Source organism: Telopea speciosissima, chromosome 8 (assembly GCF_018873765.1).
Source record: "Telopea speciosissima isolate NSW1024214 ecotype Mountain lineage chromosome 8, Tspe_v1, whole genome shotgun sequence".
Taxonomy (NCBI): domain Eukaryota; kingdom Viridiplantae; phylum Streptophyta; class Magnoliopsida; order Proteales; family Proteaceae; genus Telopea; species Telopea speciosissima.
This window is the reverse complement of record NC_057923.1, coordinates 3,033,058-3,050,007: the sequence shown is the minus strand read 5'-3', so window position 1 is coordinate 3,050,007 and position 16,950 is coordinate 3,033,058. Positions and strand designations below refer to the sequence as shown.

At 37.1% G+C, this 16,950-nt stretch overlaps 1 protein-coding gene across 1 annotated transcript; it reads left to right on the top strand.

Moving 5' to 3' along the window:
- The first annotated feature begins 1,035 nt into the window (after positions 1–1,035).
- LOC122670356 (glycerophosphodiester phosphodiesterase GDPD1, chloroplastic-like) lies at positions 1,036–4,317 on the top strand. The gene is made up of 8 exons (XM_043867198.1): positions 1,036–1,221; positions 1,332–1,516; positions 2,961–3,020; positions 3,137–3,217; positions 3,304–3,504; positions 3,608–3,703; positions 3,799–3,995; positions 4,086–4,317. Exons 1-8 carry the CDS (start codon positions 1,125–1,127, stop codon positions 4,312–4,314), a joined length of 1,146 nt encoding a protein of 381 aa, XP_043723133.1. The 5' UTR covers positions 1,036–1,124; the 3' UTR covers positions 4,315–4,317.
- The last annotated feature ends 12,633 nt before the right edge of the window (positions 4,318–16,950 follow it).

The window sequence follows — 16,950 nt, the reverse complement described above, 5'->3', positions numbered from 1 at the left end:
GCAACTCGTTTCTTCATTTATTGAGTCTGATCGAATTAGGCTTAATCCAAGGTTTCAAAAATATAGATCAAATTGGTAGAATCGATCGACTTGGATCAAAATCGGTCAAGATCAATTCCGATTTTGACCTGATTCTAGCTGACCCCCTTCCATAAACTAGGGTCAGGGCATATTCGGATCGATATTTACCGATTTCTCACTGATCCTGACTGTTTCCAATCCAATTTGTATTTCGCATCAGTCGAAACTGATCCGGAACTCGATTCCAGGTTTTAAAACCCAGTTGCATCGGGACAAATCCGACCGATATCAAAACCACGGTGATTTCTCCCCAATTCCAAATTTCTAAACCTCTGATTTGACTGACCACAGCATGAAATAGCAACCTACCATTTTGATCCCCTCTAGGCCGATAGTGTTGCTTATCTAGAAAACTTTTTTATTTTTTTTGGTGTTGGTGAGATATCTAGATAACCTTTTATTTTTTTAAATAGGCAATCCATGAAGCCGAGTTGGAAACAGGCCAAAAAAAAGCGGTGCTCGATAATGTATTACGTGTACCCTATATCCAAAGAAGAGAAAAAGAGATATCATATCACGAGAAAATAACAATGGGTTATGGGGAGATAGCGAAGGCAAGATCCGCAAGACGCGTGGTCTATATAGTCTCGTCCAAAGTCAGAAAACGGATCCAAGAGATATTCCTCCGCATATTCCTTTCAAATCGGCTCCCGAGAAATTCACTTTCACCAGACTTAACGGAAACCGTGTTTCGCTTCTGGTTCTTCTGCCAAACCCTACCCTCACTTTCCTTTATGGTCTTCTCTTCTTCTTCATTCCTTCTTCCCATAGGCGTGGGAAGTCCAAAATAATTCCCCCAATCCACAGTGAGTCAGTGACGGTATCGAATTTCCACTAACCCCTTAAAAAAGGAAATCCGAATATCCAGTGGCATAATCCAAACTTTCAGAATATTCGTCCGTTTGATCCCGTTTCCTTCCCGTTACATATCCCTCCCCTCCTTAAATACTCTCCCTCCAATCTCCTCCATTCAGAGCTCAAACAAATCTCAATTACTACTGTGTCCCATCTCTCGAATTCTTTGATCTTTCTGTAATTTTGCAATGGCTCTTAAAGCTGTTCTCGTCTCCGACGTACCCAATCTCGATCAGGTGCCGGAGCATGCTGCTACGGCGATCTATTCCTCTCGCTTCCCTAAAGGTTAGTTTATGATCTTGACCATATGAATCCTCCTTTTTTCTAATCTTTTGCTTATTTTTCAGATCTTTATTTTTTATTCATGATTTAATTTGATTATTTATTCTGTTCAGGAAACGATGGAGCCGGCCGAAGTTCATTGAAATGGCCAAAGTTTCAAGTGATCGGGCACAGAGGAAGTGGTATGAACATGTTGCATTCTCCTGATCGTAGAATGAAAGCCATCAAAGAGAACTCTATTCTATCCTTCAATACTGCCGGCAAGTTCGGCGTCGATTTCGTTGAATTCGACGTTCAGGTGAGATTTCCGGCGACAACTTTCTCACTTTGCCCTCCTCCTCCTAAGCCCTTTTTCAGTCGTACCGTACGCTGTTCATGTTGAGGTTGTCGTCGTCGCCGCTCGTAATTGGCGATGCGCCTCACGTCCGCCGCGTACGAAACTGCCATTTTGTCGCGGTTCTCCGCGTAACTGCCGTGGTTTCCGAAGAAAGATTGACAAGGATTTGTGGTATTTAGAAGATGTATGTGCACGGACATACGGAGAGAATAGAGACCAAGTGTCTTAATGACGAATTCCAATCTGGGCCATCCATCATGTAGATGATCTTCTGGACATTAGACCATATTTTGATTGATATGGAAGAAAGTTTTCCTTCACCATGGTTGATAGTTCAATCACTCTATCCTAGGGTTAACAAACGCTTATAGGGTTTTTAGTATGTTCCGCAAAATACCCTCTAAATATCCTCCTACATGCATCTAAAATTTGGAATATCAATTGGTCGGTTTGAGTCGGTTTCAGTTTGGTGTGGGAATAGTGAAACCAAAAGCCAAATCAATAAGGAAAGTTTGGTTTTATTACGGTTTGGTTTTTGATTTACATCGGTTTCTTGTATTAGATTGTTATCAGATCGGTTTTGGTTTTGGTCTTAGTCTATCAAATACATTTATATAAAATTATAGAAAAATATGATTTTTAATGGGTTTCGGGTTGTTAGTGGTTTGTTATTGGGGTATAGTGATTTGGTTTCGTTTTTTGTCAGAGTTTTGAGCCAGTTTCGGTTTGGTTTGATTTTGGGATCGTAATCCTCAAAACCAAAACCAGACCAATAAGACTTTGGCTCGTTTTAAGCCGATCTATTTCAGTTTGGTTTGATCCGGTTTATCTGGTTCGATCCCAACTTTGACACCCCTATGGTTAAGGAAAACTCATTATTACTCCACTATGAAGACAAATTTGCGAACTTTTTGTCGCTTGTTCATAAGAATCAGAATTGGGCACGGTGGTGTCAGTCTACCAATATCGATTTGGATTAAGCCCGGATCGGCCTTCAAGGCTTGAAAAGGACACTTTTTACGACCAGACCCTGTATCGAACGGCCTGGATCGGTCCAGTATAGGTGCCCTGTACCTGTTTGCATAGCCCACGGATCTGCCCACAGGGTTTTCATAATTTGAACCGGATCCGGGTTCAATCCGGACCAATACCAATCCCTGGACCTAGGATTGGCCAGGATACCAATACGGATCGGTTCTATACGGACCATTTATTTTCTCTCTTTTTTCCTTCACGGTATTAATCCATTTTTCACCTCTTTATTTCTGTCATTGGTCTCAATATCATTAAATACTGATATGTTTTATTTTATGGTTTTCGTCTGTGACTTTTGATTTCAATAGAATTTATTGGATGAGCGATGAACCTTAGACAAGGTTTGTAAACAAAAATTACATTTTTGTAGGTGACCAAAGATGACTGTCCAGTCATTTTCCACGACGATTTCATCCTCACAGAAGAAAATGTAAGATGATCTCTCTCACACTATAACCCATCCTTTCTTGATACTTCTGCGTTTTATCTCTTTTTCTTCAATTCTCTGGATTAATTCTTGTCTTGCGATGCCATTTGATTTTTCAGGGTGAGATATTTGAGAGAAGACTCACAGATCTTACTTCAGCTGAATTCCTTTGCTATGGACCCAAAAGAGAGCCTGGAAATGTGATTCATTTTGCCTTATTCTTCTGGTCTTCTTTCTGGGTTGAACTGAGATTGGTCTCTAATTTTTTAAATTACTGCATATTCAGGTTGGGAAAACTCTGTTAAGAAAAACTAAAGATGGCAGGATTTTCAACTGGAAAGTTGAAGAAGATGATGCGTTCTGTACATTACAAGAAGCATTTCAGAAGGTCACTCCATCTTTGGGTTTCAACATCGAACTGAAGTTCGATGACCACATTGTTTATCGAGATGAAGAGCTCATTCATGCTCTTCAGGCAGTCTTAAGGGTATTGCTTCCCACTTCTTGACTTTTCTTATATTAATCAAACACTTTTTCATCCCTTAATTCTCACTGGGTTACTTCTTATTTGCTCCCAACTGGGTGTGCAGGTGGTATTTGAGTATGCCAATGAGAGGCCAATTATCTTCTCAACCTTCCAACCGGATGCAGCAAGGTTAATCAAAATGTTGCAGAGCATCTATCCTGTAAGGACTCTGGTTGTTCTTCCCATAATTTCTGGTATTATTGGTGTCAAACAGGAATGAGTATTAATAATGGTCGTTGGTAATACAAAAACCAGGTGTTCTTCCTGACAAATGGAGGGACTGAAAGTTACACTGATGTGAGAAGGAATTCCTTGGAGGAAGCTGTAAAGCTCTGCTTGGCATGTGGTTTGCAAGGGATTGTTTCAGAAGTTAAAGGCATCTTCAGAAATCCAGCAGCCGTCAACACTATGAGAGAAGCTAATCTTTCACTCCTAACCTATGGCCAATTGAAGTATGCTATCTCAGAATTCTTCAATCTTCTCTGTTTTTTTTCCCCCCCTCTTTTCATTGCGACATCTAATGGGTTATTCATTTGTTTCAGTAATGTTCCTGAAGCGGTTTACATGCAATATTTAATGGGTGTGGATGGAGTGATAGTGGATCTTGTTCAAGAGATTACAGCAGCAGTGTCTGATTACATCAATCCAGTGAAGGAGGAAGATAGTGTCTCTGTAGGAGATGGGCAGATCCAAACACAAACAAGGCCCAAATTCTCACAGCGTGAACTCTCTTTTCTACTAAAATTAATACCCGAGTTGATACAGGTTTAAGGCCATTGACACACATACATACACATCACAGAGAGAAAATCACATTGAAAATGATAAGAGGACTACACAACATCTTCCCCTTTCCTAGTAAGGTTTTTTTGTCAAAGGAGGATGACCCTTTTCGGGAGAGAATAATTGTACAGTAATTTGATCTTTTCACCCAGTCACTAACTTATAGGGGGCTTCTTGTTTTGATTTGTTTTTTGAAAGTCTCTTGAAAGAAGATCCTTCAAACTTGGGGCAATCAAATTTTTCTTGCTGCAAATTCCTCTCTGAGAGATATAAACTGATGGGCAAAATTTTAATTTCGATATGCATTCCTACCCGTGTAGAGTTATCCCTATCCGGTCAAAGATATTTGGATCCGAATTCAGATAATTCGTAATATAATCTATTTGATTATTTAACTAATAATAAAAAACTTAAGTATCTAATGATCTTAAAGGTTCTTGAAGAATCTGACACATTCAATAAGATAAGAAAAAGAGCTATGACAATTGAGAGACATTGATAGAGAGAGCGAATCATATCCGTCTGCTGTGTCTTGGGGAGACTGGAGAACGAATAATCGAAAATGCAGGTTTGATTCTCGGGATCCGATCAATCTGTTAAACCCTATATCTCTCTCTCTCTCTCTTGGCCTACAGACAAATGAAGCTTGTCTCCCTTTACTAGCACGGCAGCACTCTCTAATGGACACACGCTTGTCTCAATTGGACCTTTAATCTAAAATCTTGGAATTTACAAAGTTTTTGGGTGTGAATCGGCCGCATCAGAATGGTGATCACAGCCAATTCCAATTCAAATCACCCGAGTCACCAATCTGATTCCCGATTCTTAGAACCCTGGTGTGGCACCCATTGGATCGTGCAACTTCACAACCTTTTATTTCACTAAACACTTTTGAATGATTGGAAAGAGACTTCCCTAGTTTGACAATATCTTCTGTCTATGCTAATAAGATTAAGGGAAAAAGATTGCCACGATGCTGGTTTGTAGAATTCCTACGCACGACTCCTCATAACTTGCCAGTGAACTCCACACTCTAAACCCCCTATTAGATTCGGTTTCCCATCCCCCCGTTGATGTATTACACTTTGATTATCGGATTGGTATCGGCTATATCTGCGGATATGTATCGGTTTTGGCCGACACTACTACCCATCCGATATGGTTCACTTATATGGGTTGTCAAAAGGGTATGATATTAGTATCTTTGAGGGCAAAATCGTTTGATAAGCAAATAAAGAGTTATATTGGAACTGATATCAAAACCGAACCAAAAATGATACTCCTACTTAATAATAATAATAATAATAATATGAGAAAAGTTTCTATAAGCCACCTAGGTAGAGTGCGTTAGTAGCTTTGTGCCGTTGTGTCAATCTCTCTCCTCACATGAAATGACCTCACTATCTTTCTATGTACGATATTGTTTTGTCGCACCTCATTGATTTGCTCCCCTATGCCGCTTGCTTAAAGAACTTTCTCCCTAATGATAATAAGGTAGAGAGTTCTTGAGGTTGGTGTCGCAAACAATGATTGGTTAATGAGCATTGCTTGGTCGTGTGGCTCCTGCTCTAGCACAGGGGCCAATGAGATTTCACGTCAAAGAATCATGATAGATGAGATTTTTGTATTTCTGGGAGGCGAGGTGGTAATTTCACACTCTTGTGTTTGAGCTTAGGGTCCACTCAATCGGATAATGTTCTTTTTTCCAATAATAATGCAAGTTTTCCTTCACAGCCAAATGGAAGGAAGAATTCCCTCTCCATGGGTGAACTGATCATGTGATTGGACTTTTTGATCATCATTATACTCCCACCTAAAGGTGTCAAAACCTAGCCCAAACAGTTAAGACCGATCGAAACTCATCGAAAAAACTCGGACCGAATCGAACCGATCCTTATCGGATTGGTTTTGGGCTGGGGTATTGCAAGACTGGCTGAAAACCGGACCGCACCGAAAACCGAACAGAATAAAACCGATAAGAAGAGTATAAAGTTATGAAATAGGTGGATTGATTACCTATTGATTTCAATATTAGTGAGCAATTTTCTGATTGTAAGGGGAATTGTTACAAATCAATGAGCATGAGGTTGAAAAAAAGGAAATTGGTTTGTAACCATGCTTCTTCCATTGATCTCCTTGTTTACTATACAAAATTAGTTGGTTATCCAAAATGATTTGATAGTAGGGTTCTTTTTGTGATTTCAATATTAATTATCTTCTCAGTGATTATTCAATGATTTCAATTTTAATTGCCTTCTCCTTACAATTAATGATAAATAACTATATGATTTGTAACAATGATTTCGCTACAAACTCTATTTATCCATTGATTTGAATATTAATTATCTTCTATTCTTCCCCATGTAATTTATTCTTCTTTGTTTGAATTACAACATGAACTGATGAACATATTAAATCATTTTTCTTATTTTCGGTTGTATACGTGTTTTTTTTTTTTAACTTGGGAAGGTGAATTGAAGTGTTTTTATTGAATCTTTCCTCACTAAAAATTATGAATTTAAGATTTCATTGTGGCTCAAATCCGAAAGCAAACCGATCTAAACCGGTATTAACCCGATATTGAAAACCCGAAATAAATCAAAACCGAAACCGACCAAAAACGAAGTTTCTTAATGGTTTGGTTTTGATCTCACCATTCCAAGATCGAAACCAGATTCAGTCCGACCGAAACCAAGCCGAACCAACCGTTTGACACTCCTACTCCCACCCTCTATTCATGTGGTCGAAAGCCCAGACAAAATCCATGCACATGAATCGCACATGGTGTTAGATTTATCTGACCTTGTTAGTTTAGGCTTAAGCTTAACTCATGTTAAAAGCCCACACAAAATCCATGCACTTAGACTGGGCTCCAACACGAATGACTTGAATTCAGCCCAGCCCAGCCCAGCTCAGCCCGTGAGTAGAGCTTCCAAGCACACAGGGCCTGGGCAAGTCAAACTGTCAAAGCTTGTAGTTTGGATTTGCCACATCAAATTTCAGACATAACACTATCATTTACCTTCTCAAGAGGTGGCATACCCTCTCAGCACTCTTTTGATAGTCTCAAATTCTTCTATATTTTGTTTGGCTACTTGACAAACCCTGTTTGAATAATTGAAACTTAACATATGGGCAAGGATCTTGGGCTTATTTATCCACTAAACTTGGGCCCTATCTGACATGCAACATGGCACAATTAAGTCTTCCAGCCAGCCAAGCTTGGTGGGGGGGGGGGGGGGGCCTCACCCAGGAAACCTTTGTCCACTCAACTCTTAGGTTACCCAACTAATCTCTTCCTTGAATACTCTTTTTCCTCTATCCTGATCAAAATGTTTCAACATTGAGCTTTGATGAAATCCACACCCCTTCAGAAAAAATCGTATGGCAGTTTAGGCATTCAACTAACCTCCAACAGTTACGAGAGTTGGGACGATTCCAGCTCGTTCATTCCTTGTATAGAAAATATCTAGATGCCAAAGAATATATCGATTCCAGGATCGATACCAATCCAGGCCGATTCTATTCCAAATCCTGATTCTGTGTTTTGAATCTTTTTCAACAACCCCCTTCCAAGTGTCTCATTATGGTTACATTTGGTTGTAAAGCAGAATAAAGGGAGAGGAAGTGAAAATTTTTAAATCATAAAAAATAAAAAATAAAACCTTCTGCAATCATTATTCCATGTGATTATATAAATTATTTAATTCTCTTACCATGTTTACTACATGTAATTTTTATTTTACCTTTTAAATCAAAAGAAATTGGATGTAAAATAATTTTTTTTATTTTTTAAGTTTAAAAATTTCTCTTCCCTTTCCTTCCCTTTAATTGCCTTTGCAACGAAATGAATCCTAAATCCCACTAGACACATTACAACTCATTTGGAATTTTTTTTTTTTTTGGTAACTCATTTGGATTTTGAATCATGCTCTAATGGACTATAATGCAATCATAACTCAAAGTCCAAATCTCCAAATTATGACCATAGACAGGGTTATGAAAATTGAAATTGGGGATCGAATCAGTCATTACCAATTTTGATCCAAATCAACCAAAATCGGTGGGAATTGACCGGAATTAGCTGAATCAATCACGGCTGATTCTGATCCAAAATCGGTGGGAATTGAACGATTCAGCCATTCCAAAGCTGGGAGCTTCTCCTTTGTCTTCTTTAGTTGAATTGTTCATATAAAATGAGAATGAGATTTACCCAACTACACGATGACTTGCTACAAACACTAATAAGTAGTCCCAGTCATCAGCAAGCAAGCAGAGGCGTGTGACCACTGAGCAATTAATTTTGCGTCTGGCTGCCTTTCCTTAATTGTTTCCCAAGAAAATATCCATTTGATGGGAAAACACACACACACACACTCTTCTTTGTAGATTGTAGAATTTCTTTAAGTGTTGTTAATTCCTGCATGACACACTTAACTTTAGAGTAAAGGAAAACAACTTCATGTATGCCTTTGATTTTGAAAGCAAGTGATAATTTCTGGAATGCTTTGGTCAAGTTTGATGTCCATGATGCCCACGTTTGAACGAAATTCTCTTAATGTTATTGCCTCGTGTATCACACATCCTTTGGTCAATTTTCCTACCTTTCGTTTTTTTTTTTGTGTTTCTCCACTTTCTTTTCCCCTTTCCCTAAAATGATGAAAAAGATGGATCAAGGGTTTTCCGGTTGCTTCATGGTGACCTAGTTGTTGCGGGGTCGAGTTGAAAAACAGCCTCCTCATGAAGCAGGGGTAAGGCTAGAAACATTTTGACCCTCCCTAGACCTTGTAGTGGTGGGAGCCTAGGTATGCCCATTTTTAATAATTAGGGACGGAAGTTAGATGACATTAACTATCATAGGGGCAAGTATCAAATTTCAGAACAAACCGGTCCAATTGATAGAAATCGTTCAATACAGCCCGGGCTAAATCGAATCCTTATCTGGTTGGCTTTGATCTGGGCTTTTATAAAATTGATAGAAAATTTTGATAATCTCAGGTGCACTAAGAAGGAATGGAGTGAATCAGTGTCTTCGAGAATTCTTCCAAACTTGATCCCGTGACTATGAGAATCACACACAAAGATTGATCGAGGTAATTCCGTAATTATCAATCACACATGCACGTCCACCTCGCAACCACTATGTGGCCAGGTCTACCAGACAGTGCACCACCACTCTACAACAAACACATTCCAAGAATACGAAAACAAAATAACAAGCATACAGTACACCAAGTATACGTGGTTCTGTCAAGCTACTTACATCCACGAAGGAATACCCGTAAGGGTTTCGTATTTCCTCAAATACTCAAGTCAATCAAGTCCCAACTTGATTGATATTACAATATAAATATAAAAACTCAATTACAAGTCTCTCCCAATAACATGAACAACATTAGGATTCTTTCAACATGAATCAAACCCTATATATAAAATAGGACTTGTGAAACAAAAGATTACTTCTCCCTGAGTAATTTCGTGACCAACCTACTACTTGAAGCCTTCCTGATGTCGTGCACGTTCTCCAATATTCAAAACAGCATCTCAGATCGATCAATTAGAGTATTCCATATATTATACCTTCGTCTTTGTGTTTTCTGTCTCTAAAAGTGGCTCCAATGGATAGATATAAAAAAACGTGCAGTTTCAAAAAAAAATTCATCCAATTTCGACTCTAAATGGCCAAAATACGACCTTCCAAAGTTAAATGCTCCAAAACTGGTAACTAAGGGCAGAATCATAATTAAATAGATTCTTCGTGACGTTAGAAATGGGGGTGATGTCATGCCAACATCACATTCCACTACAAATTAATTATTTTTTATATTTTCTCCATTTTCTTTTTCTCTTTTTTTTTTTTTTTTTTTTTTTTTTTTTTTTTAAATGAACCAAATCTGATGCAAGATGTCGATCCGACGCTCCGTTTCGTACATCGACACGAAAACATCTGTAACTTTCTTGTCCAACATTGAAATGATACAAAACCAGTTGCGTTGGAACCGCGACTCGATGAACTTCATTTTTTGTGAAGAGCACTTCACCAAAAACTACCATTAAACCTTCTAAAAATGGTATTAAAGTTGCTGCCATTGCATGAAACTGTGAAATCACAACTTTTAATAGTATGAAACCTTCACCTGCTGCTTCACCCCTTTGCCAAACACTATATAAAGACTTAATATACTGTTAAATGGTGTTCTTCAAGTGCGGGTATCCTTGTAACCCTATCAAATGATCAAAATGCCCTTATTACTGTGTAGGTGACTGTTTGACCATTTCAGTTCTTCCGACTCATCAAATGCCACTGCCGCATCATCAATATGGCTAATAAGCCAACAATGACAACACCACTCCAGTAAACCTCAGTTGACCTAATTGACCAACAAAAATAAAATCCATAATTGCCTTAGCCAACCTACTTTCTTTTTGCCAAATCATATTTGTGGATATAGAAGATACTAATTGCAAAATTATATAAGAAAATAGTTAGAGAGAGAGAGAGAGAGAGAACAAAAGTGAACCATTATAGTTAAATGATTGACATTAAGTGGGAAAAAAGAAAAGCTTTCATTTTCATTTTAGAATAATTTATCCTTTACTTTAGCACTTCAAAGTTCAATCAAAGGAATAATCACCTTTATTTATGAGGTGCCAATCTTTGTTAATATTGTTTTGAAAAATAGTTTTAATTCTAAAAGCTACTACGAAAGTAGAAGAACACAGATCAGCAACTCCTCATTAAAGAAACCTCCTAGACCATATCTATACTAAAACAAAACATAAGAGGAAAAAGTTCCCTAGTTGATAGGGTGGATTGTTCCTCACATGGTCAGTTTTAGTAGTACATCATTTGCATTTTTTATTTTTTTTTTGTTGGTAAACCATCATATGCAATTTAAAGCATTGAGATACATAAAAGGATATGTGATTGAGTTTAAATATTATAAACAATGTTTAGTATGTATTCTTGGAATAGATTTTAGGTCTAGAACATATTCTGAAACTTTCAAAATGCGTTCTAGACCTAGAATCTGTTCCAAAAATACATACCACACACAACCTAAATTTATTAATTTATATTGACCTAGAATTTGTTCCAAAAATACATACTACACACAGCCTTGGTCTTGTGCTAAGTATGACCTTAAATAGAGCCTATTGGAGGGCAAGGATCCACGTTATTGATACCATGTAGTTGAAATTTTCCTGATTTCCTCAGCTAATCCCCTTTCCTAGTACCTTCATTGTTCATTTTCCATTTTTCATCTTTTACTTTTCTTGTCTCATTTCTTTATTTCATTTACATTTTCTCTACTTTGTTTTGAAATGATCCATGTAATCGACCCCATTTAGTTGGGATAAGGCTGAGTTGTTGTATTCAATTGGAGTTATTTCTTAGTATCCAACCATTAGAATTCCCACAATACCTTCCACTTAACATAAATAAGTGAACATATCAAATAAGCTTCTCACTCTCCTTTTTAAGAAGGAAAAAAACAATCTCAATCCACCACTGGATTTCTAGGTTTCTAGGTTTCTATGTTACCTTTGAAAGGTTAACTTTTGTGGGCTTCTTTGAAACCCAATTCTCTAATAAGTGAAGTATAAGACGGAAATTCAACCCTTGAAAACCACTCACACACGATCTGAAGTGGGAGACAATGAGTCATGGTTTTCGTCTACTCCTTCCCTCATGGAAAATCAAATGTTTCAAAGAAAGGAAGTCCTCTGGAGAGAAAGATAAATCATCCAAAATAATAATAATAATACACATTAATTTCAAAGCTAGTGAGGATAGGAATTCTAGACTTTTAGGTGGGCCATTCAAATTTCTTCAACCAATGGCATGCAACAATATCCATAGCATGAATGTATGTGTGTGAGAGAAAGAGAGAGGACACCAATGTCCAGAATTGCCACATTACTTTTCCCTCTCAAATGGGTTTTTCATTATTTTCTGTCTTACTCTAAATATGTAGGTCCCACTCTCGGACAGAAAACTACTTCTCATATTTTTTTAAGACAACAATTGATGTGGCTTGTAGATTACTCACCACAAGGCAAACCCTCTCTTATATTTTATGGGATTTAGTTTTTATGTACAACCATATACAATACACAATTGTATCTTCAACGGTTGGATGGGCCAAACATGTATGGTAAAGAACCCCACAGTACCCCCATCCAACCATGTATCATGCACAAAACCTTTTACCTATTTCTTTATGAGAAAACCATGGTTTTAGTACATGATATTGGACCGGTTATTGGTCACCTGCAAAACTAATACAAATAATCATACAATCCAATATGATATCAAAATGTATCGGCCGTATCAAACAAATTTCCCTCGATTTCTTTTAAAAAAACATACAAATTTTAACTACTTTACCCTTTGGTCATACCATGTCATCAATACGGTATTGACACGATATCAAGATCGATGATTGACAAAATCATTACATATCGCCCAATACAAACAATACAATACCGATGATACCTCAAACCATGGAGAAAACAATATTTACACTACCAAAACTACATGTCTTTTTTTTTGGTAAAAAAAAGAAAAACTACATGTCAATATACACTCTTTCGTTCCTTCTCTTTCATTGTGACGCCCTCTTTTCTTCTCTCTTTTTTTCGGCTTCTTATGTTTCATCATGAGGCATTTCCACTTGTGTTTCCATTGACTTTTTAAGTGAAGAGGTGTCAAAATATATATATATATATAGATCCCTTCTTCATTGTTTATAAGAGCCAGAAAAGAAAGAAAATTTTGCACTGAGAAAGCAATTTTCTACTCAAAAACACAATAATTGCAGTCTTTGACATTTCTCTTTTGCTCCTTAAAACCTTCTTCCTCGCCCACACGCAAACTACTTTGACTCCCAACACAACAAAAAAAGATATGGAGAGATATCATCACATTTAGAGAGAATCAAAACCAGCCGAAATTTGGCTTACGAAACCCAACTTTTCTTTCCATCCTTTCGAGTGGGCGTGAGACCATACAACAAGAATCTCTATCTCTATCTCTCTCTTCTCTTTCTAATTTCTTTCTCTTTCCCTTGCGTAAAGCCATAAACTCACAAAGTCGCCTTGTTTTTAAATAAATTTCACAAAAATGGTTTCCCTTCTCCTTAGTTCTTACGAAATCCAGTTTCTTCAAGTTTTAGTTTATGGTATCTGTGCCGGTATCCGTTACCATCGATACCAATACCGATATTGATATAGATTGATCGAATTGATTGATTTGGATAAAAAAATCAGAATTGAAATCGTCTGATTCAAGTTGGAATCTATACTCCTCTTTGACTACATCTTTCTCTAGTCTAGCCTTTTATTCTAGTAGACTCTAGTCCATTTTCAATCAATTGAGAGATACGATGCCCGATTTGAATTTTAAAATCTCCAAGTCCCATAGGTTCGACATGGTTGACCCATTGGTCAGGCCAGGCCACACAACTTATTAACGACGTCTAGCTAGATAAGGTACAAATATCAGGGTTAAATCCAAATTTCAAACAGAAGATGATATGTGCTCATCTCACTTGTCTGCTTGACTCTATCTAGAGCATTTGTGAATATTCTTCCTCCCTTGGAAGCAAGGATTTTAATCTCGGAATTTAGAGTCAAATCAGTCCCCATGGATTTGGCCAAAAACCCTAGAATTGACCCCTTGAACCTGAATAACCTAGTGATCTGTTCCTAAGAACCTCGAATTGGCTGCTCTGAACATCCATAATAGGGATCACTCATGATCAATTTTGATCTAAATCAGCCAATTCGATCGATCCACATTCCAAATTTTTGAAAAAAATGCTTGGGAGGCATCATTTAAACTAGAAGTGCAAGGAAATTTGTGGTATGAAGGAAGGTACATATAATAAAACCTGCATTGATGGCAATGAGGACATTAGTTTACAAATAAAAAATTAGACATTAATAATAAATTAAGTGTGATAGACGACTATGATCTTGGAAATTATCATGTAACAAGTGTGCAAATGGTCCTTCAAAGTGGTAGTGCTTGGTGGATATTTGGGTATGAGATCATTTCTTTTTGGAATTTGGTTGTATTACTATTTTACACCTGAACTCATATCAAGTTTTGTTAAGTTTTTGGGCAGAGGTTTCCCACAATATCAAAGTGGAAAGCAATACAAATTAAAAGGCATGAGATAGATTCGTCGAGAAGAAGACTCACATATTATTGAGATAAGAGAGTGTCAGTATGGACTCCATGACTCATTATATAAGAGGGCATGGATAGGAATCCCCACTCTGGCATCATGTGGGAATTTTTTTCCTAAGTTATTATATAAATATCAACACCGATATGATATGAATAAGGTCGCATTGGGCATAAATAAAAAAGGAATCAATTTTTCTCTATACTTTTGATTTGCATCGATATCATATGAATATTGATTGTCAATGATACTAATACATATCGACCAATATATTGATACAATATCAATACTTAGAACCATGTTTCCTTCCATGCTAAGCAAGTTTTGAAGGGCACTTTCATAATTTAGGTGGGGGTGGGGGTGGGGGTGGGGGTGGGGGGGGGGGGATCATACAAATTGGGTTTGGAAATTTATAAAAAGAAAAAGAAAAATGTTCTCTGAGCTTTTGGCACACGATACACTAGCATTGCTGTGCATCTCTCTCCTCTAAACATGAAAAGACCTTGCTGCCCTGCCATGCATGATACCGTTTTAACGCCCTTCATTGCTGTGCTTCTTTATGCCACTTGCTCAAAGAACCTTTTCCAAAAAATTAAATTTTCAATACCCCAATTAATTTTAGAGGGAAAAGAAATCAAAGAATATGTAAATATGCAATTGAGAATGGAAAACCTTACCCGAAAGTACAATTTACCTTTCACATAAGTTTCTACCCAAAAAAAATAAAAAAAAAAGCCTCTCATTTGAGTTTTTCTAATTATTTTCTCTCTCATGCTACAAATATATGAACCAACAATCGTTAATGTGACATTCAGATTCCTCCTACACTGAAATCGTAGGAAACCATCTCACTAATAGAATTTTTAGTATAATAGAAGGATAGTGGAAATCTTGGAAAGGGCATCTTTTGAAGGTGACATTTTTGTCACTTACCCAAAATCCGACTTGGTGTCCATTGTTTTGGGGCAGGTAGGACCCTACCTGTTGTTCCCAATTCCACCAAAGGCACCAACCCAACCCATAAGGCCACCACAATAACATTTAAAAGGACAAAAATGCCCTTTCTCTTCTAAGAGGAGAGAGATAGAGAGAGTAAGAATAGTAAAGGTAGATTAGAATCATTAGATAGTTGCCCTTGTAGCGTAGATTCTATACTGAAGCATTCGGAGGACCCCACCTCAACACCAGGGCATCTCCATCAACGACCATATATACTCCATATTGGGAACAAATCAAGTGGCATATTCCTCTCTCACTCTCCATATCTTCTTATTCTATCTATATGAGAACACGATAAAGAATGTAGCATCAAGCTCTTCTTACCAATCCTGATCAGGACCCACCAGTAGATTCGCCCTAGTTTATTTTTTCTTTTCTTTTCTTTTATTTATTTTTTTATTTATGGTCAAATTGAGGTTTTGATTTATATATATATTTATTTATTTTTTTTTTCTAATGAGGATGTCCAAACTTTCAACCCGAGTAGTCCCCAACATAAACATACACCCTTACACTAACATACACCTTTACACTTGCGCTTCGGATCAATTTTGGATCCTATGAGAATCATAGAAGCCATGGGGCTGGCCCCAAAGGGCTAAGGAAAGTTGAACAATTTATTATATAGTTATCAGTCCAAATTTGTGCATCAGGTTTCCTCTCTCCTGCAGGTAACCAACCAAACCATCTCACACTGTCCATGGGGTGTGGCATAGATAGAGCTTGAGCCCACCCAACTTATATGTCAAGTATCAACTCAAATGACATTTGACCATACGATAAAACAAAGTTATAATATCTATTGAAAATATTCTTAAAAAATGCCATATTTATTCTTCTGCGTGGACAAATGATATATAAATTCTGATTGTTGAATAGAGAAGACATGAGTTAGATTAGCCACATGTTCAATTTCAAAATTTAATCTAATCAATTATTCCTGTTTGTATTGGCACAGATCCCGTATATGACCATACATGTGTACCAGTACTCTAGACATTATTATACACTCTCCCAATCTGAGTGAGAACAGAGGATTTAGATTTTAGATTAAATAAAACATAAAAATAGATGGTCCAAAATTGTATCCCATTGTTACAACTACCCTTTAAAGAATAATTGAAAACAAATAGACAAGAGAAAATATCAATACATAGAAATGTATAAGATTGACTCCTTGTGGCAAAATCAAAATGACCACACAAGAAGACCTTCCTATGTGGGCCGTGCAAAGAATCTTTTGACATTTGGTTACTACTTACTAAGAGCATAACTAGTAAACACAGGAATTATTCAGTTAAATATCATAATTAACTAACAAAAAAATTAAAATCATATTTTAAATGATATGTATGGAATTTTTTATTTTTAAATAGGGGAAAGTTTTCATACACGATTGTTTAAGCCGTGTATGTGAGAGGGTCTCTCA